Genomic DNA, 25,071 nt, shown 5'->3' on the forward strand with positions numbered 1-25,071 from the left:
ATCCTTAATATTATCTATTACAAATAAATGGTAAAAATAATATCAAGAACATATTAGATTTCTAAACAATAGTTGGTGATTTCTAAGCATTCCCAGAAAAGTACTAAAAAACATTCCTGGAAATATTATAAATGTAACTTAAGGTCACCATGGCATTAAGAAATAGCCACAGCATTAAAAAACAGCCCTGGCCAGTGTGGCTCAGTGGCTGAGTGTTGTCCCATGCACAAAAAGGTCACCAGTTGGATTCCCAGTCAGAGTACATGTCTGGGGTTGCGGGATCAATCCCCAGTGTGGGGCATGCAGGAGGCAGCTGATGGATGTTTCTCTTCTCCCTTCCTCTCTCTCTAAAATCAATAAAAAATACATTAAATATATATATTTAACAATAAATATATATATATATATCAAGAAACAACTTGACATTCTATAGAACAAAAATGCGAATGCAAACCTCATCTATATATTCTTTTTCATTTACAAGTTTTTATAAACAAAATATGCTAACTACCTTTCCTCACTTTTTTTTTTTTTTGGTTTTGAGTCTCTATTTTTATCTATTAGGAATATAGAGACTATGTTTAATTGCTGCATTTTAAAATACAAAAACTCCAACATAAAAATGTTTTAGTAACTGCTTTTATTTTTCACTGAGCAGAGTAGTTATAATGTATTTCTGATTTATAACTTTATACTTTTATTTGTTCTTTAAATCCCTTACCAATTCTTCATAAAGATGGAAGTTTTCCTTAAATTTTTTCTTAAGATTATTCTTTCACTTAAGTAATGTGTAAATAAATTTTTATGGGTATTTTTCTTTTATGAAAAAGTTATCTTTGAACCCAGAAGAATTTTATTTTTCCACAGTATTACCTGTGACCACAGACAGCACAGCAAACTAAAGGGAAAACCAATATACCATTTCTACAATTTACTAATGTAAATTTATAATCTCAAAAGAATAGATTAACTCTAAAATTTATAAATGAAGGGAAGCACCACAGCTATTGTGTTTTAATAATTATATTATTGATTAGCCAATTACTAGATAAAATGCCAGTATAATGATGGTCAACTTAAGTTGGATATATGGCTTCTTTTAAGAAGATGGAATAATTAAGGTTTACTATGAATATTCAAAGTAATTGGGATAAAAAGAGTGGTAGATAATATCTGCATGGATAACCCAGATGATTGCAAGTACTATTCATTTGATTACAAGGATGATAATGGATTTTTAAATAGTACCCCATATAGAAATTCCACATAGATTTTATATACTTCTTACTTAAACAATATTTTAAAATTAAGAACTATTGGTTCTAGATTTGTTGAACTAGAAATTATTTTAATTACCAAATCATTTCAATGCTTAAAATACCATAAAAATAAATATTTTATACAGAACTAATTAAACTTTTCCTAGAAAGCTTTGAAATTAGAAACATTCTTTAAAATCCTCAGAAGAAACAAATACCTTTTACAGATTTAAAATATATGAAAAAAATTACATTTAACTAAGCTTCCAAGATAAAAAAATGTGTTCCCTAGCATTTAAATAAGCACATATATTTCATAGCTTTTCAACATTAATGCAAAAATCAGTCGAGTTTCCTAAGAAAGCCATTAAACCAAAAGCCATAAAATTTACAAGTGTGTTAAGGTGAACCAATAGTGGAACAGAGGAGGTGGAGCAAACTATTGACTGCTCAGAAAATAATCATAAAAAAACCCCAGGATGTTTACAATTTCTGGTCTAAAACATTTACTGTTCAATCTTATTGTTTTTAAGTATTTCATTTTTCTTATTGGTAACAATACCTTCAGATTTAAAATCTATCTTGTTTGATAAAAGTCACCAGATAACAAGGATATATTTTCACATCAAAAAAGAAAGATATTGAAAGGAAAAAAATGTAAGGCCAACATTCATGTTGCCAAGGATTGAAAAATCAAGGACACACAAAGTGGCTGCAAACCTGCTTTGTCAACACCTTACATGCCAACCTTCGTTTTATACTTTTCTTCTTTTTCTTATAGTATTAATGTAAAGTTTAAAACTTTACCAAATATTTTAGTTTCAATCAGTATCAATCCACTATTTAGAAGAAAAAAAAAACAACAAACAAAAAACAAAAAAAGAAAAAGAAAGGAAGGAAGGAAGAAAGAAAGACAGACTTATGAAGAAGTCTGAAAACCGACCTATACCCTGGGTGAGATTGGATGGGTTAAGTGTCTCTGGCACTATTTGTCTTCACTATTGACAGACACTGTCACACAACCCACCACACGATGCCTGTCTCTGAATGGCGAAGCTAGAATGCAAGTTAAGTGTATTAATAGAAAAAACAACTAGCATCCCAGCATATAAAATAAGCAATCCAGATTACTTTACCAAAACCTCCCCCCCACAAAAAAAAAACCCCAAAAATTTTAGGATCGATTATTTAATTTATATGTTTAAAACATTTCAATTTACCATTTGTACTTTTTCCACCCAACATAAGCTTACATGCTACAATAAGCAATATTTTAAAACAAATGTTTAAAAACATTAATTTTTTCACATCCAAATAAATACAAATGGTGAAATTTCTTACCCAGAATTTTTGTTTACTCATATTCACCAAATTGTTCTCCTGTTTACTGATGCAATCTAATCCATAAGCCAGAATGTTCTCTCACACAGGTGTTTTTACTCTGTACCTTCACCCAAATTCCCTTAAAGAGTGTTAGAGGATACACTCAAACAATAAGAAATATTTATATTTTAGCAGCAAAAGAATCTTTTCATCCTTCAGGTCAACTTCCACATACTTCCTCATGCCCCCTCAAAAAGGTTACCAATTTATACTTTTAAATTAGATATGCTTCTGTGCATCACATGTCTAAATCTGGAAACTCTATTTTAAAAGATAATTAGCACTATTGCTGAAGGTGAAAAGTTTGTTACTGATTTATTAGAGATCATTTTTTTCTTCCCCAGTCCATCAAACTGCCAGTCAGGGTTCTAATATGACATAATACTGGTAAATACTCTCCCATTTTTAACCTGAATTATCCTAAAATAATTATTTTTACTTTGTCAGTATTATTAATATATTCACAGAATATTTATTAAATACATTTTCCTGAAAAATGCTTATGAAATTTTTAAGTGTCCTAACAATTAGAGCAATGTTTTAAGTATATCTTTTGTCCTTGTCAACCCAAAGTAGCTAAGCACAATGTAAAATATATATTAGGTACACATTATAGAATTTGGTTTTTTAAATCCCCTCCTACTGGCACAGAAAGATGTTTTCTATCATCTAGTGATTTAAGCACTACAGGGTAACATCACTGGTTAACACTGAATGAAAAGACTAAAGCCCAGAAAGAATCCTCTACCTCAAATTACTGAAACACAAAAGAATGATTAAGAATCTTTGAACAGTTTTAGAATGCTATTCTATAGAGGAAGGTAATGTGAAATGTGCTTATTTCATCAGAAACTGAATAAATCACAATATTTATACAATTTATATAAATAATTATACTAGCTAATAACTAAATTTATTACATTGTCAAAGACCTTAGGGGAGTACAAGTTAAAAAAAAGAAACAACTTTGTACCACTTGGTAGGTACTGTTACTTGAAGACAAAACAAAGATTATCACTACATTAAACAAATAAAAATTGGAAAGAAAAAGTTCCGAGGGATGCTATTTGAAGATCACTTTAATGTTTTATCATATAGTGCATTTTAAAAGTTTATAAATAATAAAGGTATTCCAGCCAACACTAGTTCAATGTGTTTACATTTCTCTTTTAAGAGGTGACCAAAAAAGGAAAAGAAAACAGTATTTATATTACTAAAATCTTCTAATTTTATTAACCAATCAAGTTTTACAACTTAGTCTACATTAGAGTGTGTATTAGATCCAATTGTAGAAAAAATAGTGTAGGCAAAAAAATAGATGTCATAAAATGCTCTATCAGAAGTTTTGATAACTGATCAAATTTATTATTTCATTTTAAAAAGTGGGAAAAGAATTCTAGGAAGAACTCTTAGTCAACTTTACAGAATCATCCTTTCGGGAACTATTTTCTCTATGACTCATCCTCTACCAATGTTCCTTTACATACAAAGGTTCCCATTGAGAGAGTGTCAATGTAAAAGAATAAGTCAGAAAATAAATCCCATGTCCATGTGTGTGGCTATATCTTGACTGATATGCAAAACTTCAAAATAAGGTAAAAAACAGACTGGGTGAGAATGGAAAGAAAGAAGCAAAATAAGGTTAAAAAAACCCTTCTATATATAAAAGCCTAATATGCAAATTGTCCCCACAGGAGTTCAACCGGGAGACCGATCGCTCACTATGACGTGCGCTGACCACCAGGGGGCAGCGCAGAATGAAGGACGGCCCCGGCCGGCAGCCAGCAACTGGGAAAGGGAGGCTCCAGCCGGCAGCCAGGGAAAGGAGACCCTGGCCGGCAGTCGAAAGGTCCCAATCGGCCCTGATCGCCAGCCAGGCCTAGGGACCCTACTCGTGCATGAATTTCATGAACCAGGCCTCTAGTATTATTATAAAAATAAGATTTTTCCCACACTAATTTTATTTCATACCTTCAAAACATAAATAAAAAAAACTATAATATGTGAGTATGTGTTGTTGTTTTTAATCTAGATTGTGGCCAAATGGGTCAGGCATGTTGTGGTGCTTTCTCATTCATTTTCTGATTTAATTTCATTGACAATACCTTGTTATGAAGAAGTGATAGGGGAAGAATGAATTTTACGTCAATGGGCTAAAATAACACTGCCAATGAAAATATACTTGGCTTATGGGGGAAAGAAGTCATCATGTATCTACTTTAGGTATGCCACACACTTTTGTTCCTTTTAAAGAGCATTGGGCATTTTGACTATGTTAATCATCTGCCACCAAGTGTTTTTTTAATTATGAAATATTTAAAACTAAACACCAATGTACCCTCTGTTCATATTTAACAAATGCTAACACTTTCACTATGCATGATTTTATTTTAAGAGAAAAAAAGTCACAAAAACAGGTGACTTTTTGTTGTTTCCTATCCTAATGTATTCCCTTCACTCCTATTCCAGCTGGAGTGTTATTTATACAACTTTATTAGTATTATTTATACAACTAATTGTTACAAAATAATTAATTATGGTAGTGATTTTTCAACCGGTGTGCCGGAAGAATTTTTAAAACATGTGATTTCTATTTAGTCAGGCACTGACCTCTTTTCCCTTAGATTGTCCAAAAAAAAAAAAAAAAAATTACAACAGCCAACACAACAATAGCCATTAATGCCTTGTCTTCAACCACAAATATATAGGTCATATGATAGAGTTGCATTTTATTGATCATGTCGCATAATAAGGCATAAATTTACATATACATAGATATTTCCATAAGTATAAATGTATGTATTTAGATTTACTATGTAATTTTAGTAAAAAGACAGAATTTTTAAACCTAATTGCAACATGCTTGTAACTAGGATCTGACTTTCTTCTGGAAATGGTTCAGTTTTCTAGAAAAAGTAGAAATGGCCATAAGGAATAAATAAGATTTTAGCTCACAACATCAATACATTGGTTACATAGGTGGATTATCTTTCTTGTCAACAGGCTTTGGATGTAATTTTAGGAATAGTATACTACATAAATGGCCAAAATTCTGAAATATGCTAACCTATTAACCCAGGAGAGAAATCACAGGCAAATTTACTCTTCAAATTTAGTTAATTCAAGAAAATCTAAATTATAATAAATTCAACAGGCTATATAATCCTGTTGCGGAGAATCACTTATATTAAAAATTGATACTCTTCTGGAAAGCATATTCCCATTTTGTAGATCCTGAAACTTGCAGAGAAAGGGTGTAGTTTTTTTCAACTCAATATCCTACGCACTACCTTCCAGGATCTTGTGTTTCCTTAATTGAAGTTAGAGTACACAATGTTAAATTCTCTAAAGAACAATGGCAAAGAGAAAAGAACTTGGAGCCCAATAAGAAGAGCAGGTGCTTAGAAAGATTGAGATATGATAATATGCAAGTTGCCTGATATAATTCCTATCACACAGTAAGAACTAAAAAATGACAATTTATATATTTTTTCACCTCAATTTTTGTACAGCTTTGCTGTTATAGATAGTTTAGAAATTCCTAAAATTTTAATTTAGGTGATTAAGATGTCTGAAATGAATTAAAGCATAGCTGTTCTTTGATTACAGAACACTAATTTAGTTCTTTAGCATGTTCTCCTACAGTGTAAATAGCACTCAATTAAGTTCTTTCAGTATAGAAAATATCTGTTAGGTATTTGAGATTTATTAATTGCTGTGTCATAGAATTCAAGGCACCATGTAATAAATCTTTTAACAGGAAAGTTTATTACATGGATCACTCCATGTAAAGTTATTAATTTAAATTAAAATGCTAAAAATCTCGTGATCCAACTGGTGGAAATATTCAACAGAGATTTGTATTGTACATGATTTATGAGTGTATATAGCTATACATGTTAAAAACTGCTATGAACTATTAGTGCACTGAGAATATATGACTTGTAAAAAGAGTTCCTATATATAATTATTGAAAGTAAAAAAACTTTATGAAAATAACAAAAGAATTACTAACTAAATAATCTTAAGATATATAAATTAAATTATAAAATGTATAGTTTGATTAATTCACTGCCAATTAAAATAAAACAATTTTAAAGAAACAGTCACCTTAGCAAAATCATATTTTATGTTATATCCAAAAATGAAGACAAAGTCTGGAACAAGAAAATAATTTAATTTCTCTAGATGATCAAAGTTGATTATCAACTTCTGTCCAAGACTTTCTATTTTACACAAATAAAGTGAATCTAAGGATAAAAACTATAAACATATAAGTAGATTTAAAATACTTTTAATTGGTATATGTACTATATCTCAATAAAGCTGTTATTTAAGAAAAATAACTGCCATATCTCTTTTCAAAACCCCCAAATTCTGGTGTTAACTGTTTTATTTCTCCTAAATACTTACATTTTAGTTCTTTATACTATAGGAATCACACACACACACAAAAGAATGCTTTCACAATTTACATTTCTTCTCGATTAACTAATTTTGCCAAAAAATAGCATCAATTCATTTGGATACCTTTTTTGTACTAGGAAAATGGCTTCTCAACTACTGAGAATCTACAATAATAGTGTTCATAAAGTTAGTATTTCTAAAACTTTTACTAATTCACATATTGAACTTCAAACTCTTAACTACCTTTTTGGAGGGACAAAAACAGAGGTCTTTAAAAAAATGGTGAGGAGTACAAATTTCAGACTGGTGGTTCTCCACTACACCTCCCAGATTTTGACACTTGATCCCATGCAGAGGGGAGGACTTATGGAGGAAAAGTAAGTCCTCTTTCCCCGACTCTCAACCCCTGGGACTTACCGGATAAAAGATGTTATTGCTGGGAGTATGTAAAAGTGGAACTAGTGTAGAAGCAAAAAAAGATTTGAGAGACACTTTTATCCAATATTCTGGATTGTGGATTAGCAGCACCATGTTTACTCATTCCTTCAGTAATATGTAAAGGAAAAATATCTAGTTTGGTGAATCTGAGAAACACATTTTAATAATTACATAATAAAGAATGTACATGAACACCTACATGCCCAGCCTCTAAATTTCAAAATTGATTTAAAACTTGCAAAACACAAACCTTTATGGCAGAACTAGAAGTCTGTTCCCACCAGGCCCTCATAACTGATAGCAGCCAATCCGGCTCCTTCAAAACTCTGAAGAATTAACTACATCAAGAGTCATCATTTTTATGCATTTCATACTTAAACAGCAAATGCTATAGATTAAAAAATAAAACTCACAGAAGTCTAAATTAATGTGTCTTTCCCAAGAAATTTAGTATTTTGGCCAGAAAATACTGGTAATTTACTCTAAATCTCTCTCTTTGACAGTTATGTCACTGAGGATATTAGGTTAAATGTAAAAGGCAACTTCAATAATATATACAAATTGATCTCCCTACAATAATTATTTTGTAATTTAACCCTTTGCACTCGCTTGCTTTTTTCTTGATTCCTTTATTCTAATGCTAACCGTGTCGTCACACTCGACATCCGAGTGCAAAAGGTTAAACTCTCTTATCTATAATGTTATATGACAAAGACTTTATTCTACGAATAAGACATTAGAATCCTAGAATAAGACTATGTAGGTTACTAAAACTAAATTTATGTTTTAAAAATTATAAATGACTTGGTTTTAGATCACAGAAACTTTCTGTGTGTGAATATAAGAAAACTGTCAAGGTTACGTCCTTACTCTCTTCACCATCATTACAAAGTTAATAACTTCTCAATCTAATAAAAATGTATTACTTCAGAATACTTTCTGGGTTAATTCTCTTATTTTCAGGATTTTTCAACTAATAGCTTTCAATCTAATTTATCTGGAAAGGATTTTCTCAAATATGTAGAAAGAGGGAGAGAGGGGTTAGAAAAGATCAACATTCCATTAGTGACCCAAATTCAGAACTTTCAATATTTATATATAAAACTTCTGAAATTCAGTTTGGTACTATTTAAAAGGCAATGTTGTTCTTTTCCAAAACCAAAGTTAACATTTTTTCAGCTTTTAAAAGGAACTGGATCTACTGTCAACACATGTTTAAAAGCACAGAAGAAACAGACTTTTAGTTCTATTTAGATTCAACATATCTTTAAGAAACAATCTCAAAAGATACAGAAGAAATCAGTTAGTCAATATCTACCTGTGGACTTAAAGTGAAATATTTCATTAAAAACTATTTTTTCATATTTCATTGTCTTATATAAATTTTAAACTAGTTTAAAGCTTTAAATTCAGAAAAGATATTCAGGGACATTTTAGAACCCAGTGGATATAAAGTGAAACCAGGTCATCTCACCAATTTCATTACTAAAACGTTCACAATTAAATCCACAGTATCTGTTAGAAAATGTCTGGCAACACATGAACAGTGAGCAGGGCTGATAAATTTCTTTGCCATGTTTAATATTTTCTGGCCCTCAACTAGGAAAGCAGCAAATTGCACTGTAAAACTAAGGAGAAAGATTGATATACAAGGCTAATGGTACATAGGTTAACACATACAAGAAAAATATTTGAAGTTCTACTATAGTACCAATACCCTCATTTAAATAACAACCTTTCGCTTCACTGTTCTTTTGAAACAAAAAGAATTCACTGAAAACAATGTTCTGATGGACTTTAAGTACCACTTGAAAAGGTGAGAGGTATCATATTAGACAAGAAACCTCTAATGAGTAGGACAAATAAAACTTCAGAGTCTGTAATTTTTTTCCTTTTTTTAAACAAACCACACTTAGTAGTCTATAAACCCAACTAAAAGAAAAACACAGTTGGGCAATCTAGTTTCTTAAAGCATTCATATTAATTTTTGACTAATCAAAACTTTTCTGTTAGCTTGTCTGTCAATTTTTTATTCTAATTTGATCAAAATTTGAACCAGCTTTATATAATCTGATTATATAATTATAAAGTGTATGATTTGAGAGCTGAGTAAAAATAAGTTTGATAAACTTTTAAACATTAATTTCTACATTATAAATTTATATAAAATGTCTTTATATAAATATTACATTAAAATCTTCCATTACTTTCAACTGAATTTAAAATAACTATAAAGCCACATGTTTTCAAATGTAGGGAAAAGGTTACAGTAATGTGTTACAAACAGAAAAGAGATTGAGTGCTTGAGTCTTTTTTCAGTATTATACAAAGTAAAATATTTTTTCATTTTTTTAAAGCAAATTAAAAAATTAAAGTTTAAATATAATTTAACAAATGTAATTTTCCATCCATGGCTTGATATTTAACCTTCTTATGTGCAGTCAACAAAAGAGCTTTAAACTCATTTCCATAGTTGAACACAAGGTCCATTCTAGGAGATGGAACTAATAGATGTGCCAATGTGAAATTTTAAGAAATAATAATTATATTGATAAAATTATATTGAAAAAATTTTAAAGTACATATTTTAAAACCTCCTAAAACAAAGCCTCAAATCACACTCTTTTGACATAAACTTTACCAGCACTGTTCATGTTGGCCAGATTATACCCTAGTTTTCTTTAATGAAGTAAAATGAAATGCATACCAGCAGCAACTACAGCTGGAGGAGGCGAGCCTGCCTCACCACCACTTGTTTGACTCATTGATGCTACAGTTGTTTCTCTAGATGGAGGTAACTGTAACTCCTTTGGGAGAAGATCATAGACAGATTCTGTAGGGGAGGAAGAAAAAATTTTGAAAAGAGTGTAAGTCAACCTAATACCTGAGCACAAATATGTCTTTCACGCATGAGAACGGTATTATTTACATACAAACACACAAACTCCATAAAATTACTGTCGTAAAAAATTACTGGAAAATATTTTTCTTTTATTATATAGTATTATTGAACAGAAGAATAAATTTTCCATTAGTGCTACCCCCCGTTTTCTTTTTGGCTTTATCCTTTATGCTAAAGATGGTCTTGAGAAAAGTTATGAAATTTTAAAGCTGCATTAAACTAGAGAGAATAGAAAGTCAAATAACCCAAGATGTTCCAATATGTATAATAATGAGTGTAACTACTATCTTTCATATATTGAGATAGCTATATTAGATAGTATATTAGTTTTAAGATGCCTTCTCCAATTAGACCATTAGTCTAGTGCTGCTCTTCTACATAGCACTTTTTAGCAAATATTTTAATTTGCTATCATAATGCATTTTTCCTTCCTAATGAAGCAAAAAAAAAAAAAAAAAATGAATGTCATGGCTCAAGGAAATATTTCTCACTCTGAGAAAATCCCCAACTCTAGAAAGGTACAAATATAGAATACTCTTAAATCAGAAAGCAATATTGCCTTTATTAGATTATGACTACTTTTATATCCAAGATTAAAGAATATTCTTTCATTTTTTTTTTTTTGTTAATCCTCATCTGAGGATATTTTTCCATTGATTTTTAGAGAGAGTGGAAGGGAGGGGGAGACACAAAAAGAGAGAAACATCAATGTGAGAGAGACATATCAATCGGTTGCCTCCCTCACACGCCCCGGGCCAGGGATGGAGCCTGCAACAGAGGTATGTGCCCTTGCCCGGAATCAAACCCAGGACCTTTCAGTCCATGGGCCAATGCTCTTCCACTGACCCACACATATTTTTAAAAAAAGATGTTTTTACTGATTTTATTTTTTTAATCTTTATTATTGAAATTATTACATATGTCTCCCTTCCCCCCCTTCATTTACTTCTTCTAACCCACCCAACCCCCACCCCGTTTTTATTGATTTGAGAGAGAGAGAGAGAGAGAGAGAGAGAGAGAGAGAGAGGGAGGGAGGAAGGGAGAGGGAGAGAGAGGAAAATCGATGAGAGAGAACCATAAGCTGCCTCTTGCACACCCCCTACTGGGGATCGAGTCAGCAACCTGGGCATGTGCCCTGACTGGGAATCAAACCAGTAACCTCTAGGTGCATAGGATGATGCTCAACCAACTGAGCCACACCGGCCAGGCAAGAATATTATTTCTTTACAATGTATTTTATAATACTCTAATTATTCATAAAATTAAATTTATATCTACTGTTTAATAAATTATTTTATAATTATTATTATATCGTTTTGGGACAGAAAGATTTCTCAACATATCCTCTAAAGAATCAATGTTGGAAGAACCTCAGAAAACCAATTAGAATCATATGCCCAGTTTCCAAAGAACCAGGGCACAGAAGTTAAGGGACTTACCTAATATTCCATGAAACTCAACATTCCAACAATTAAAGTAGGTTATTAATTATTTATTTGAGTGATTAAAATACCACAGGTAACCATATAAGACATTTTAGCCTTGGTAACAAACAATACTTTTTGTTAACTTATTACTGAATTCATAAATACTTTGATCCTGCCAGTTAACCATTAAAGTATGTATGTTAACTTTTATGTGAACAGGGATAAGGAAGAATGTTGTGAAGGAAGCTAAAATTAGAAGTTATACTATTAAATGATCTTCACTTATAGTAAAGAATCAATTTAGCCCTGGCCGGTGACTCGGTTGCAGCAACGTCCCATAAACCAAAAAGGTTGAGGGTTCTATTCCTGATCAGAGCACATACCTGGTTTGCAGGTTCCATTCCTGGTTGGGGTATGTACAGGATGCAACCAACTGATACCTCTTTCTCTTTCTCTCTTTCTCCCCCCACCCCCCTCAAATTAGTAAAAAACATATTCTTAAAAAAGGATTAAAAAAAGAATCAATTTAAAAGTTTCTTTTGAAAAACTCTATTACCTATCTTGTAATTTACATCTTCAAAGCATTTGGCAAATTCGACATCTACCTAACTATAATATGCTCTAACTCAAAAGTTTCAGCTTGTTAAAATGCTGCTAAAAGCCTTAAGTAAATTATTTCTGTCTATCAAATAATATAGGCATCATCTCACACCTGTCAGAATGGCTGCCATCAACAAATCACCCAATGACAAGTGCTGGTGAGGATGTGGAGTATGTAATCCTATTTATCTTCTATCTTCAATAGATATAAAAGGCTAATATGCTAAGTGTCCATCTGACCAGTAGCTTTGACGTGCACTGACCACCAGGGGGCAGACACTCAATGCAGGAGTTGCTGTGACGTGCACTGGCCATTTACAGAGAAATGGCACCATGGACCTGGCACCCACAAAGCAACACTCGGCTTCCCCCAAGTGGGACACAGGCTCCGCCACCACCCCGGAGCGACAGCCCACCAAATCGCAGCCGATGCTGCCAAGACCCTATGGCGCAAAATGCAGCCCACAGCCCAGCCCAGCCCAGCCCAGAAATGATCACTGTGGGTGCCGGGTAATGATGTCCCGGAGCAAAGCCCAGCTTCCTCTCCCTAGCAATTAGCCTCCTTGGAGTTTCTTCAGCCCAGGAACATGACTTGCTTTATAGCATTGTGGAAACATTTTACACTTTAACTAAATGTCTGAAGCATTTTCCTGTGCCTCATCTCATTTGATCCTCACAGAAGTCCTGGAGTAGGTACATAGGAGACTCGATGGAATACTATTTTCTTTTCATTAGTCGGAAAATGGAGATTTGGAAAGCTTAGAAACTTGACCTGACTGAAAAGAATGGTGGACTGTGAAAATGACTTCAGGTTTTCTGACTGCGCAGAATAGTCAAACACTGCTGCAGTTAAATATTTTACTCTTTGTTCTCCCTGCGTGATCTACAATAATAATCTGTTTCGTGTTGATAATTTACTGCGGTGTTGCTGACAATTATCTGAAAGAGAAGTTGGGGTGCTTCACTGGGCTGGGAAAAAGTTTAGCTAAATCAGAAAGCAGGTCTAATTAAGCAAGTTTATTCTATATATATATATATAAACAGGTAATATGCAAATTAGCTGGGCATCACCACAGGCTCAGGAAGAGGCTGCATCACGACCGCTCAGGAGGAGCTGCGCACGCAGATGGGCAGGAGGGGACTGCGTGACACCCCCAGCCCCAACGGACATATACCAGGGGTGGGGGCATGCTCCGAGCGGCCGCAGCGCAGCTTGGAGTACACACCCGGTGGGTGGTGGCAGCGGCCAGAGCGAAGCAGCCCTGGTCCCAGATGCCTGGCAGCAGCTAGAGCAAAGCAGCCTGGGTCCCGTGTGCTGGCAGTGGCAGGAGCAAAGCAGCCCGGGTCCCGGTGGGTAGCGGTGGCAGCCAGAGCGAAGCAGCCCAGGTCCTGGGTGCCGGAGGGAAGCCGGTGCTGGCAGCCAGGGGAAGGAAGGCCTATTCTTGCACGAATCTTCGTGCATCAGGCCTCTAGTATATACACTGAGTGGCCAGATTATTATGATTTCTGAACCCATAATAATCTGGCCACTCAGTGTATATCCTATATAATAAAAGGCTAATATGCAAATTGTCCCCTCGACCAGGAGTTTGACCAGCAGGCAGGCTGGCCAACTGCCCATGTCCCCTCTCCCTGGCCAGGCTGGCCGGACCCCACCCATGCAGGAATTCATGCCCAGGCCTCTAATATATATATACACACACTGAGTGGCCAGATTATTATGATTTCTGAACCCATAATAATCTGGCCACTCAGTGCATATAAAAGGCTAAGTTGGGTCGCGCATGCGCAATACATATAAAGCTCTCGCTGGCACCAATCACATGGGTGTGTTTCGATCTGTCATTGTCAATCATAAATTTGGTTGACACTTCTATTATAGAGAAAGGGTGAACAGCGATATTAAAATATTTCTTCTAATTAATTTCCTTTCAATGTGCACAAATTTGTGCACCAGGCCACTAGTATTATTTGAAAGATAGAAATGCCATGTCATCAAATATTGATTGTAATACAGTTATTTTTCTCAAACCATGTTGAAAACAAGAGTTCTTACACATAAAAGAGAAACACACTGGAGTAATTTTTTCCAAACAAACAAAAAGGAAATTTGAAAATGAAAATTAGCTTAGATGAAAAGAGAATGCATTTAGGTCAAGGGGAAAAAAAGGTATTCAGTAATAACCCCATCACTAATAGTGCTTCACTGGTTGTCACTATTTCTCTAATTATTAAAATAAATCAATCAAAACAAAGCTTTGTGGACTGAAACACTACCATTCCTAAAGAAGGGTATAAAGTTAAGTCTACATTAGAGGTATAAAAGCAATGCTAATCAGAATAACTGCTAAGCAAATGCAGAACTCAACCATTCCCATAGACTGCCCCCCCAAAAAAGTAAGTAATATGAGCGACAAGTGGAATGTGTAGAAAGCATGGATTCATTTATTCATCAAAGGTATTTTCTGATTAACTGGCTCAAGTATTTGGAAATTTAAAAAGTCAGTTGTTTTATCTTATCTTATCTATCCAAAGGAAAGCAGCAGTTAATATAATCACTACCATCACAGGTTCTGATTTTAGACAGAACTGGGTTGGATCTGCTACTTTAAACAACCTTTCTACAACTTTAAATCCTCATTTAAATTCTTCTTTTACTCCATTATCTCAAAGATATTCCCTCTAAGCTGTAACTGTATAACTGGACCACATACAACGGCTTTACTCTTAAATCTGCTTCACATAAGACACAAGATTAAAGGATGTTATGCTATTAATACTATTGTCATTTAGTCTTAAATTCAATGCAAAATTAAACACAGTCTCCAACAGCCAATGAAAAAAACTCCTGAACAAGTAATCATAAATAGACATGGATATAGTTTCTATTTGTGAAAAGTGATATTATGAAGAAGGTCAAGCTGCAAACAAATCTAATTAGCTTTCAAGGATCAGAAAAATTCTACAGCCATAGTAATCCCAAATTTAGTAAAATGTCTGATAAAGTTCTTATGAAGAACTGTAGACTTAATAAAACAGACTCTAAGCAATAGCACCCAAAATGTATGGCTTCAACCTGGAGGAAGGTGGTTACTGTATATTGGCAACTTGAACAAAAGTATAGAATTTGCAAATGACACCAGCTCTCGTATGTCATAATTATCATGGATTATGAAAGGTTAGAATATTAGCCCAAAGAAATGAAGTGATGCCCTAGGGCCTAGCCGGTTTGGCTCAGTGGATAAAGCATCGGCCTTCGGACTGAAGGTTCCTGGGTCTGATTCCAGTCAAGGGCACATGCCCAGGTTGTGGGCTCGATCCCCAGTGGGGGGCGTGCAGGAGGCAATCGATCAATGATTCTCTCTCATCATTGATGTTTCTGTTCCTCTCTACTTCTCCCTTCCTCTCTAAAATTAATAAAAATATATTTAAAAAAAGAAATGAAGTGTTATTTAATAAGGATTAATGTAATAGATGGTAAAAATTGCTTTGTGCAAGGTACTTATTAAATGCACTTACTCTCTTTAAAAAATTTTTTTTAAATATATTTTATTGATTTTTAACAGAGAGGAAGGGAGAGGGATAGAGAGCCAGAAACATCGATTAGCTGCCTCCTGCATACCCCCCACTGGGGATGTGCCCATAACCAAGGTACATGCCCTTGACCGGAATCGAACCTTGGACCCTTGAGTCCGCAAGCCGACGCTCTATCCACTGAGCCAAACCGGTTTCGGCTCTTTTTAAAAATTTATAAATGATTTTACTTTTGTTTTCTAAGGAATTCTATCATTGGTCTGCCAGGATTGGGTAATTGTTGCCTTATATATTTTTTCTATTAATGTTGCTAATAATTTGTGCAATAATATTTAAGTTAGTTATACACCAATAATAAACTCTCAGAAAGAGAATTTTTAAAAAAATCCCATTTACCATTGCAACAAAAAAATTAAGATACTTAGGAATAAACTTAACTAAGGAGATAAACGGTTTGTACTCAGAAAACTTTAGGACGTTGAAAAAAGAGATAGGAGAAGATATAAACAAGTGGAAAAGTATACCATGTTCATGGATTGGTAGAATTACTATCAGTAAAGTGCCCATACTACCCAAAGCAAGATATATATTCTTCAGTGCAATCCCTATTAAAATACCAACGGCATATTTCACAGATCTAGAACAAAATCTACAAAAATTTATATGGAACCAAAAAAGACCCCAAGTGTTACAGCAATCTTGAGAAAGAAAACCAAGGAGAGATCACAATAGCAGGTATCAAGTTATACTACTAAGCCACTATAATCAAAACAGCCTAGTACTGGCATAAGAACAGGCATATAGATCAATGAAACAGAACAGAGAACTCAGAAATCAACCCAAGCCATTATGCTCAATTAATATTTGACAAAGGAAGCAAGAGCATACAATGGAGTAAAGAAAGTCTTCAGTAAATGATGTTGGGAAAATCAGATAGGTACATGCAAAAGAAAATGAAACTAGGTCACCAACTTACACCATACACAAGAATAAACTCAAAATGGATAAAAGACTTAAATGAAAGTCATGAAGCCATAAAAATCCTAGAAGAAACCATAGGCAGCAAAATCTCAGACATCTCTCATAGCAATATGTTTGCAAATACATCTCCTAGGGCAAAGGAAACCAAGGAAAAAATGGGACTAGATCAAAATAAAAAGCTTCTGCACAGCAAAAGAAACCATCAACAAAATGAAAAGGGAGGCCCTAGCCAGTTTGCTCAATGGATAGAGCGACAACCTGCAGACTAAAGGGTCCCAGGTTCGATTCCAGTCAAAGGCACATGTCCGAGTTGCAGGCTTGATCCCCAGTGTGGGGCATGCAGGAGACAACCGATCAATGATTTTCTCTCATCGTTGATGTTTCCATTTCTCTCTCCCTCTCGCTTCCTCTCTGAAATCAATAAAAATATTTTTTTTAAATGAAAAGGGAGCTCACTGTAGGGGAGAATATATTTGCCAATGATACATCTGATAAGGGGTTAATTTCCAAAATATATAAGGAACTCATACAACTTAACAAAAGGAAGACAATCCAATTAAAAAAAAAATGGGCAAAGGACCTAAATAGACACTTCTCCAAAGTAGACATACAGATGGCCAAGATACATATTAAAAAAATGCTCAAAGTCACTGATCAGAGAGATGCAAATTAAAACAACAATGAGGTATCACCTCCTATCTGTCAGAATGGCTACTATCAACAAATCAACAAATGACATGTGCTGGCGAGGATGTGGAGAAAAGAGAACCCTAGTACACTGTTAGTGGAAATGCAGACTGGTACAGCCACTATGGAAAACAGTATGGTGTTTCCTCAAAAAAAAAAAAAAAGGAACTGCCATTTGACCTAGTGATCCCACTTCTAGGAATATATCCTAAGAATCCCAAAACACCAATCAGAAAGAATGTATGTACCCATATGTTCATAGCAGCTCAATTTACAATAGCTAAGATCTGGAAACAGCCCAAGTGTCCATTAGTACATGAGTGTGTAAAAAAGTTGTGGTACCTCTACATCAGGGGTCCTCAAACTTTTTAAACAGGGGGCCAGTTCACTGTCCCTCAGACCATTGGAGGGCCGGACTATAGTTTAAAAAAAAACTATGAACAAATTCCTATGCACACTGCACATATCTTATTTAGAAGTAAAAAAACAAAACGGCAAAAACACCGCATGCGGCCCGCAGGCCGTAGTTTGAGGACGGCTGCTCTACATCATGGAATACTATGCAGCAGTAGAAAAGAAGGATCTCTTAACCTTGGAGACAGCATGGAGGGGCCTGGAGAGTATTATGCTAAGCAAATAAGCCAGTCAGAGAAAGACAAGTGTCATATGTGGAATCTAATGAACAAAATAAACTGATGAACAAAATAGATCCAGAGACATAGAAGCAAGGAACAGACTGATGAATCTCAGAGAGAAGGTGGGGTGGTGGGGAGAGATCAACCAAAGAACTTATATGCATAACCCATGGAAACAGAAAATAGTGTGGTGAAGGCCTGGGGGAAGGGGGGATGTAGGGTAGAAGGGGACAATGGGGAAAAGGAGGATATCTGTAATACTTTCAACAATAAAATAATTTTTTAAAAAATTTAGAAATTATTACACTTTTGTTTTTTAAGGAATTCTGTCATCAGTTTGCCAGGAGTGGTTAACTATTGTCTTATATATTTTTTCTATTAATGTTGCTAATAATTTGTGCAATAATAATGTTCAATTAACTTAATGGTTCATTATGAATTTTAGTTGACCGAAATCCCAATACAACTGCTTAAGTATGCATATACTAGAATTAGGGCAAGTGTGCTATAATAAACAACTCTTACTAACAAAAATTATTAACATAAGTGTATGATAAAATTAGGCAAAAAGGGGGAAGAGCCAGAAGGAAGATGGCAACCGGCAAGAAGGTAGGGAGGGAGAGTGTGTGAGAGAGTGAGGAAGCAATAGAGGAGTGTGTGAACATGTGTGGTGTGTGTGTGAGAGAGCTAGGGACAGTTAGATCCTGCAGGTCTTCCAAGGGGCTGCCAAACCGGGCAGACTTAAAGTGCAAAACCCCGCTGCCACCACAAACACTCCGGGGAGGACACCGCCGGCACAGAGACCACGCCATCTTGAAGAACAGAACTGCTTGAGACTAGGACCCTAGCCTCGCCACTACCCAACTGGTCTCAGTCTTAAACTGGGACCCTACAGCCACTCGGGTAAAAGACCTGCGACCACAGCTGCAGCCCCAAGGACACCAAGACACCAGGCACCCCAGCTGCAGATTTCTGTGAGTCACAGAGCCAATCCCTCTCCCCGCCAGCCCACGGCAGTGGCATAGGAACTGCCAGCCCCTCTCCACACAAACAGGCATCCTGCCCACACACAGCAGCAGTGGCTCTACCTGAATTTGAGCCTGGGTGCACGGACACGGGAAGTTTGTTTCCCGCGACCAGAACCCGCACCTACACAGAGAGGCTGCGCTGAATTTGAGCCTGGGTGCATAGACACAGGGAGTTTGTTTCCCGCAACCAGACCCCACACCCACACAGGGCGGCAGTGCCACTTGACTTTGATTCAGGGCAAGCGCACACGGAAGGCTATTTTCCGCAGGGCAGGAGTGGACCTCCTGCTGACACAGTGCAACTGTGCAACCCAGTCCCCCAAGCAGACCAGGGACCCTGATTCTCCGCGCGAGAGGCAACACTGAGCACCAGTGACTTAACTCCATTTCTCATTGTGCGTGCCTGGGATCCCTGATTTCAGTACATTCACAACAAGAGCCAGTGACTCCAATTCTTGGCACATGAGCACACAGGGACCCTGATTCTTGGCGCAAGGCCGCACCAAGCACCAGAGACTCTGATACTTGATTCTCGGCACAGACACAGGGGGTCTCTGACTCTTGACACATGCTAGGGGACTCTGATTTTCAGCACACACCAGCGGGGTCTCTTTTTCAGCGCGGTGCAGGTGGGGTCCCTGATTCTAGGTGCACACACGAGGCCACAATAAGCGCCGGTGACTCTGATCCTGGGCGAGCATGGTTCCCACCAACCCACGGCAGCCACATGTCTTGCTGTCGGAGCTCTTCAGTGACACTTGGGGGGGGTGAAGCTCCCACTGCACACGGCCCAGGCCCCTTCAACTTGACATTTGAACCTTCTGGTGATAGTTAGAATGGGGAGACAACGAAACAATCCCCAGAGGAAAGAAAAGGAGGAATCGCCAAGAAAGGAAATAAGTGAAACCGAGGCATGCAACATGACAGAAAAAGAATTCAGAGTAATGGTCGTACAGTTCATACACTGGATGGATGAGAAAAAATAACCTATGCAAAAATCAGGAAGAAATAAAAAGTGATATAGCTACAATCAAAAACACCATGGGAGGTTTCAACAGTAGAATAGAAGACACAGAGGACCGAATTAGTGAGTTAGAAGATAAGGTACAGAAACAAGCCCAATCTGAACAGCAACTGGAGAAAAAAATTAAAAAACAGGAGGAGAGTCTAAGGGAGCTTTGGGACACCGCAAAACGAAGTAACATACGTATAACAGGGCTGCCAGAAGGACAAGAAGAGCAGCAAGAATTAGAAAATCTATTTGAAGAAATAATGACAGAAAACTTCCCTGATATGGGGAAGAAAATAGTTACACCAGTACAGAGTCCCAAGCAAGATGAATCTCAAAAGACCCACACCAAGACACATCATAATTACAATGGCAAATGTTAACGACAAAGAGAGAATCTTAAAGACTGCAAAAGAGAGACACAGAGTTACCTACAAAGGATCCCTCATCAGATTATCAAATGATTTCTCAACAAGAAACACATCAAGCTAGAAGGGAATGGAAGGAGATATACAAAGTGATGCAAAGCAAAGGACTAAATCCAAGAATACTCTATCCAGCAAGACTATCAATCAAAATTGAAGGGTAAATCAGGAGCTTCGCAGACAAAAAAAAGGCTAAGGGAGTTTATCACTACCAAGCCAACAATGCAAGAAATGCAAAAAGAGAATGCTGTAAAAAGAATATAGAAAGGGAGGAAGGAAAACAGGCATAATACAGAAATGGCTACAAATAAGTATCTATCAATAATAGCATTAAATGTACATGGATTAAATGCTCCAATCAAAAGACATAGAGTGAATGAATGGATAAGAAAACATGATCCATATATATGCTATCTATATGAGACCCACCTCAGAACAAGGGACTCACACAGACTGAAAGTGAAGGGATGGAAAAAATATCTATCAGGCAAATGGAAATGAAAACAAAAAAAAAAAGAAAGAAAAGCTAGGGTAGCAATACTTATATCTGACAAAACAGACCTCAAAGTGAAGACCATAACAAGAGACAAGAAAGGCCACTGCATAATTCTAAAAGGATTGATACAACAAAAGGATATAATTCTGAAACATTTATTCATCCAATGCAGGAGCACCCAAATACATAAAAAAAACTTCTGGAAGATATCAGGAGTGAGACTGACAGCAACACAATCATAGTAGGAGACTTTAATACCCCATTAATATCACTGGATAAATCCTCTAGACAAAAAGTTAGCAAAGAAACAGCAATCCTAAATGACTCACTAGATCAGATGGACTTAATCGACATCTTTAGAACATTCCAACCCAAAACTACAGAATATACATTCTTCTCAAGTGTACATGGGACATTTTCAAAGATAAGACCACATATTGGGACACAGGCAAAGTCTCTCCAAATTCAAGAGGATTGAAATCATATCAAGCATCTTCTCAGATCACAATGTCATAAAATTAGAAATCAACTCCAGTATAAACAATCACAAAAATTCAAACACTTCGAGGCTGAATAGCATACTATTAAACAATCAGTGGGTTACCAAAGAGATCAAAGAAGAAATATAACTCATCCTGGAAACAAATGACAATGAAAACACAACAATCCAAAATCTTTGGGACACAAGGAAAGCAGTCCTGAGAGGGAAGTTCATAGCATTTCAGGCCTACCTCAAAAAACAAGAAAAACTGATAATAAACCATCTAACTAAGCAACTTGAAGAATTAGAAAGAGAGCAACAAGAAAAGCCCAGAGTGAGCAGAAGGAAGGAAATAATAAAGATCAGAGTGGAAATAAATGATGTAGAGACCAAAAAAAAAAAAAAAAAAGAACAATGAAACCAAGAGCTGGTTCTTTGAAAGGATAAACAAGATTGATGAACCTCTAGCCAGGCTCACCAAAAAGCCAAAAGAAAGGACCCAAATGAACAAAATCAGAAATGAAAGAGGTGAAATAACAACAGACCCCACAGAAATACGAAGAATCATAAAAAAATACCATCAGCAACTCTACTCCAACAAACTGGTCAACCTAGAAGAAATGGACATATTCCTAAAAAAATACGACCTTCCAAAACTCAACCAGGAGGGATAAAATAATCTGAATAGACTAATAACTATGGAGGAAATTGAAGCAGTAATCATAAAACTTCCAACAAACAAAAGCCCTGGACCAGATGGCTTCACAGGGGAGTTTTATAAAACATTCAAAGAAGAAATAAAACCTATCTTCCTTAGACTATTCCAAAAAATTCAAGAGGAAAAAGTACTTCCAAGCTCCTTCTACGAAGCCAGCATTACCCTAATCCCAAAACCAGATAAGGACAATACAAAGAAAGAGAATTATAGGCCAATATCCCTCACGAACATAGATGCCAAAATCCTCAACAAAATTCTAGCAAATCGAATCCAGCATTACATTAGAAAGATCATACACCATGACCAAGTGGGATTTATTCCGGGGATGCAAGGATGGTACAATATCCGCAAATCAATAAATGAGATACACCATATAAACAAACAAAGATAAAAACCATATAATCATATCCATTGATGCAGAAAAAGCATTTGACAAAATCCAACACCCTTTCTTGATAAAACCCTCAGCAAGGTGGGAATAGAAGGATCATACCTCAACGTAATAAAAGCCATATATGACAAACCCACAGTCAACATCATACTCAATGGGCAAAAACTAAAACCATTTCCACTAAGAACAGGAACAAGACAAGGATGCCCACTCTCACCACTCCTGTTCGACTTAGTACTGGAAGTACTAGCCATTGCGATCAGACAAGAAGAAGAAATAAAAGGCATCCATATTGGAAAAGAAGAAGTAAACTGTCCTTATTTGCAGATGACATGATATTGTACATAGAAAACCCCAAAGACTCCATCAAAAAACTACCAGACTTAATAAATGAATTTGGCATGTAGCAGGATAAAAAATTAACACCCAGAAATCTATGGCTTTTCCATAAACCAATAATGAACTCACAGAAAGAGAAATTTAAAAAGCAATCCCATTTACCATTGCAACAAAAATATTAAGATACCTAGGAATAAACTAAACCAAGGAGATAAAGAACCTGTACTCAGAAAATTTCAGAACACTGAAAAAAGAGATAGCGGAAGACATGAACAAATGGAAGACTATACCATGTTCATGGATTGGTAGAATCAACATCATTAAAATGTCCATACTACCCAAAGCAATCTATAGATTCAATGCATTCCCCATTAAAATACCAACGGCATACTTCAAAGACCTAGAACTAATTCTCCAAAACTTCATCTGGAATAAAAAAAGACCCCGAATAGCTGCAGCAATCTTGAGAAAGAAGAACAATGTTGGAGGGATCGCAATACCAGATATCAAGCTATACTACAAAGCCATTGTTCTCAAAACTGCCTGGTACTGGCACAAGAACAGAAATATAGACCAGAGGAACAGAACAGAGAACCCAGAAATCGACACAAGCCATTATGCTCAATTAATATTTGACAAAGGAGGCAAGACCATACAATGGAGTCAAGACAGTCTCTTCAATAAATGGTGTTGGGAAAACTGAACAGATACTTGCAAAAAAATGAAACTAGACCACCAACTTACACCATACACAAAAACAAACTCAAAATGGATAAAGGACTTGAATATAAGATGGGAAACCACAAAAATCTTAGAAGAAGCCATAGGCAGCACAAGAGCAGACATTTGTCACAGCAATATATTTAATGATACAGCTCCTATGGCAATGGAAACTAAGGAGAAAATAAACAAATGAGACTACATCAAAATAAAAAGCTTCTGCCCAGCAAAAGAAACCATCAGCAAAACAATAAAAAAGCCCACTGCATGGGAGAACATATTTGCCAATGTTATCTCCGATAAGGGTTTAATCTCCAACATTTACAGGGAACTCATACAACTTAACAAAAGGAAGATAAACAACCCAATAAAAAAATGGACAAAGGACCTAAATAGACACTTTTCAAAAAGAGGACATATAGAAGGCCCAGAGACATATGAAAACATGCTCAAAGTCACTAATAATTTGAGAGATGCAAATCAAAACAACAATGAGGAACCACCTCACACCTGTCAGAATGGCTATCATCAACAAATCAACAAATGACAAGTGCTGGAGAGGATACACTAAAAATGGAATTTCCATTTGATCAAGTAATACCACTTCTAGGAATATATCCCAAGAAAACAGAAACACCAATCAGAAAGGATATATGCACCCCTATGTTCATAGCAGCACAATTTACAATAGCTAAGATTTGGAAACAGCCTAAACACCCATCAGCAGATGAGTGGATTAGAAAACTGTGGTATATCTATACAATGGAATACTACACTACTATAAAAAAGAAGGAATTCTTACCATTTGCAACAGCATGAATGAAACTGGAGAGCATTATGATAAGTGAAATAAGCCAGACAGTGAAAGAAAAATTCCACATGATCTCACTCATTTATGGATAATAAAAAAACATTATAAACTGATGAACAAAAATAGATACAGAGGCAGAGAAGCATCGAACAGACTGTCAAACTACAGGGGGAAGGCTGGGGAGGGCTGTGTGTGTGTGGGAGGGGGGGGGGGGTAAGAGATCAACCGAAGGACTTGTATGCATGCATATAAGCATAACCAATGGATGCAAGACACTGGGAGGGGGGTGAGGGCATGTGCCAGGGGGTAGGAAAGGCTGGGGGAAGGTCAATTGGGAAAAAAATGATGTTGAAAAGAACTCTGTAAATTATATCCTACCCCCCTCCACACTCATCATTGT

At 35.8% G+C, this 25,071-nt stretch overlaps 1 protein-coding gene across 1 annotated transcript in view; it reads right to left on the minus strand.

Moving 5' to 3' along the window:
• The window catches only part of NFAT5 (nuclear factor of activated T cells 5), a 125,014-nt gene that overhangs the window by 65,242 nt on the left and 34,701 nt on the right, over nucleotides 1-25,071 (minus strand). Inside the window, exon 3 of the mRNA XM_008139960.3 lies at nucleotides 10,195-10,320. Within this exon, the coding sequence (XP_008138182.2) occupies nucleotides 10,195-10,320 (126 nt within the window). The remainder of the gene's footprint in view (nucleotides 1-10,194; nucleotides 10,321-25,071) is intronic.

Source organism: Eptesicus fuscus, chromosome 21 (assembly GCF_027574615.1).
Source record: "Eptesicus fuscus isolate TK198812 chromosome 21, DD_ASM_mEF_20220401, whole genome shotgun sequence".
Lineage (NCBI taxonomy): Eukaryota > Metazoa > Chordata > Mammalia > Chiroptera > Vespertilionidae > Eptesicus > Eptesicus fuscus.